Raw genomic sequence first — 2742 nt, forward strand, 5'->3', positions numbered from 1 at the left:
TTCACAGATGCGGGCCATGGGGCCACCCCAGAACCCAGACCCTCCTCCTCAGGCACCGTGGCCCCTCCAGAACCCCGGGAGATGGAGTCCACAGTGCCCTCAGGAGACCCCCCAGAGGAGGGGCGGGGGGTGCACCTCACTGTCCCGGAGAGCCCACCGAAGAGAGCGTCCCCCTCGGCTGTGCCAGTCCCGGGTGACGACGTGGATGAGCCCGTGTAGCTTGGGTGCAGTGCCCACAGGCTTTGGCACGGGGGTTGAGGTGCGCCCAGCAGGGTGGCGGCCAGGACAGAGCTGTGTGTGGATCCTGGCTTGGGCCCCCCGAGGGCAGAGGAGCCAGAAGGATGTCAGTGCAGGGAAGGGGAGGCCCATGCCATTCTGGGCACGTGGAGCAGCGGAGGCCACAGCCAGAGGCCTCCGTCCTGTCAATTCAGGTTTGGGGTTTCCCAGTGTGCCGAGGTGGTCCCAGGCCGTGTTGGCGGCCCGCCCAGGAGTCCCAGGGACACGGGCCAGGAGGAGGAAGGCAGAGGCCACCCAGCAGAGCCCCATCCTCACGTCCTCTTCTTTCTATAGGGAACACGCTTGGGGCCGCTCGCGCCCTCTGGTGGCGGCTTCCTGCCAAAGGCCGCCGTGGCCACGCTTTCCGTCATTCACAGTCTCGAGTTCTCATCCATGTCTCCACCACTCATCGCTGTCTCATCTCCCCTCCACACCCACTCCCTGCCGTTCCAACCCCTCAGGATTCCAGAGAGCACCTTGACTCTGGTCCCTGGGAAATGACCGGTCGCCAGGGAGTGGGGACCGTGCAATAAGCCCCCCACTGCCCGTGGGGCCTGGTTCAAGACTTTGAGCTGATGGCCCCATCGTTTCACTTTCTTTTATAAATTCAGGTTAAACGTTTGCAATAATCCGATGTGGAAAACTCGGCTTCTCAAGTCAAGGGGAGGGGAGGGGGGTTGCAAAGCAGAGCAGAATAAATATTAACTTATTTAAGAAACACGTTGGATTTCCACTGCCAGAATTGGTACGCCCCTTCCCCATGGGAGGGTGGCCAGCCTGTGGCCTTAGCAAGGGCAGACGTGGGTGATGCTACCACCAGGGCCACAGGGCTCCACAAAGCCCCCCTGCCCCCTGTAGGTCCTCACCACTCCCCAGTTCCCCACCCCACCCTCACCACACTCCCCGGCAGATGTCAGATAGAAAGCTCTGCTGGGAAAAAGCCAAGCTCACCTTGGCAGCCAGAACCATATGGCTGGAGTCTGATCCGACCGGGAAGATTTTGCAAGGGCTCCCGGCAGGGGTGGAAGCAGGGCCGTGGGCCCCTGTGGGACAGCTTCCTAGCTGGGCAGTCGCTTGGGGCTGTGGAGGGCACTGACCCCCGCCTGCTGTCTCTCTACCTGTGTCCCTGCCTGAAGGCTCTGACCCCAGACCTGCCCCATGTCTTGCTGGCCTCAGCTGCAGCCCCAGTGCAGAGACCCTCTCCCCCCACGATCCCTTCCCCCTGAGAGCAGGAACAGAGGGGGGCCAGGTCAGCTTAGAACCTGTGGTCCTCCATGGTGGGCTGTGGCTGTGGCCATGGTGTGGGGCTGTACCCCGTGCAGGGTTGGCTCCCTGACAGCATTCAGGCACTGCCTTCCACTCAGCAAAGCAGTGCCCATGGCAGCAGGACAGTGGCTGCCTCCAGGCTGGTCCAGGTGGTGGGAGGTGGCATCTGGGACTTACCTGGCTGAGGCCGGGACCTATTTGCTCCGACCCAGGTGGGCAGCGAGTCTCCAGTATGGGGGCCCTGGGCTGCAGCCGGCCCCTCCCCCACTTCCCCACCTGCCTGGCCCTGCCCAGCCCAGATGCGGTAGGGTCTCCTTCTGGTGGAGATTCGAAGAACTGCAGGACTCCAGAGAGCAAGCAGCCCCCCAAGTTGGACAGAGGTGGACCCGGGGTGCTAGGGTCTGTGATCTTCCTGCCTATGATGTTGGCCTCAGTTCCCACAAGGAGAAGACGCTGAGCTGGGTCGGACCCAGGGCTGCTACAGTAGTTCTTGCCCCAGGCCCAGGCAGTGGCCCCCACTCTCTGTGCCAAGGACGGGTCGTGGGTCAAGGGTTAGAGGACAGGAGGGCGGGACAGTTGACCAGGCTGTGTGCAGAAGCAGGGACGTGGACCACAGTCCTCACCCAGCTCACCTGGGTGATGTATTGGCCCCTGGGGAACAGAGGTTCTCCAGGTCACCCTGGGGGACGGGGTGGGGTGGGGACCAGCGTGCCAGGGAGTCCGCATCCTCTGGCGAGAGTCTGGGGTCACTGGGCAGGCCTCCTAGGGGCTGCCTGCCGGGCTGGGTAGTCTGGATTGTTAGGACAGGGCCCTGGGGCGGGGACAGGCTATAGGGGATGATAATCTGATTCTTGACTCATTGCTGGGTACCTGGGGTCCCGAGAATCATCTCAATGACTGTGTTGCTTTACCTGTCGTGAAAGGTACTTTTTACCTCACCAAAAACACAAGCCAGTGTGCAGAGAGTGGCCCTGGGCTCCAGGGGCAGGGCAGGGCCACCCCCACAGCCAGGTGGGTGCCCAGGGGTGGGGGAACCCACAGAGATGGTGGCTGCACCCAGCTGGGCCCTGGGGCCCTCCCCTCCCTCGGCGACACCGTAACCAGAGACAGGCAGGACCACGTCTGCTCTCCATGCTCTTTAATGAGTGTCAGCAGCCCCTGCCGGCGCCCTGAGCTGAGCGGGGAGAGGGGTCAGCCAGG

General features: G+C 63.0%; 1 protein-coding gene across 1 annotated transcript in view; it reads left to right on the plus strand.

Moving 5' to 3' along the window:
* LOC104985352 (voltage-dependent T-type calcium channel subunit alpha-1H-like) overlaps nt 1-2742 on the plus strand; it is a gene marked incomplete at its 5' end in the record, with an annotated part of 11380 nt that overhangs the window by 3691 nt on the left and 4947 nt on the right. Inside the window, 2 exons of the mRNA XM_010835492.1 lie at nt 1453-1553; nt 1755-1846. Coding sequence (XP_010833794.1) covers nt 1453-1553; nt 1755-1846 — 193 coding nt within the window. The remainder of the gene's footprint in view (nt 1-1452; nt 1554-1754; nt 1847-2742) is intronic.

The sequence above is a fragment of the Bison bison genome, unplaced genomic scaffold, assembly GCF_000754665.1.
Source record: "Bison bison bison isolate TAMUID 2011002044 unplaced genomic scaffold, Bison_UMD1.0 scf7180017845529, whole genome shotgun sequence".
NCBI lineage: Eukaryota > Metazoa > Chordata > Mammalia > Artiodactyla > Bovidae > Bison > Bison bison.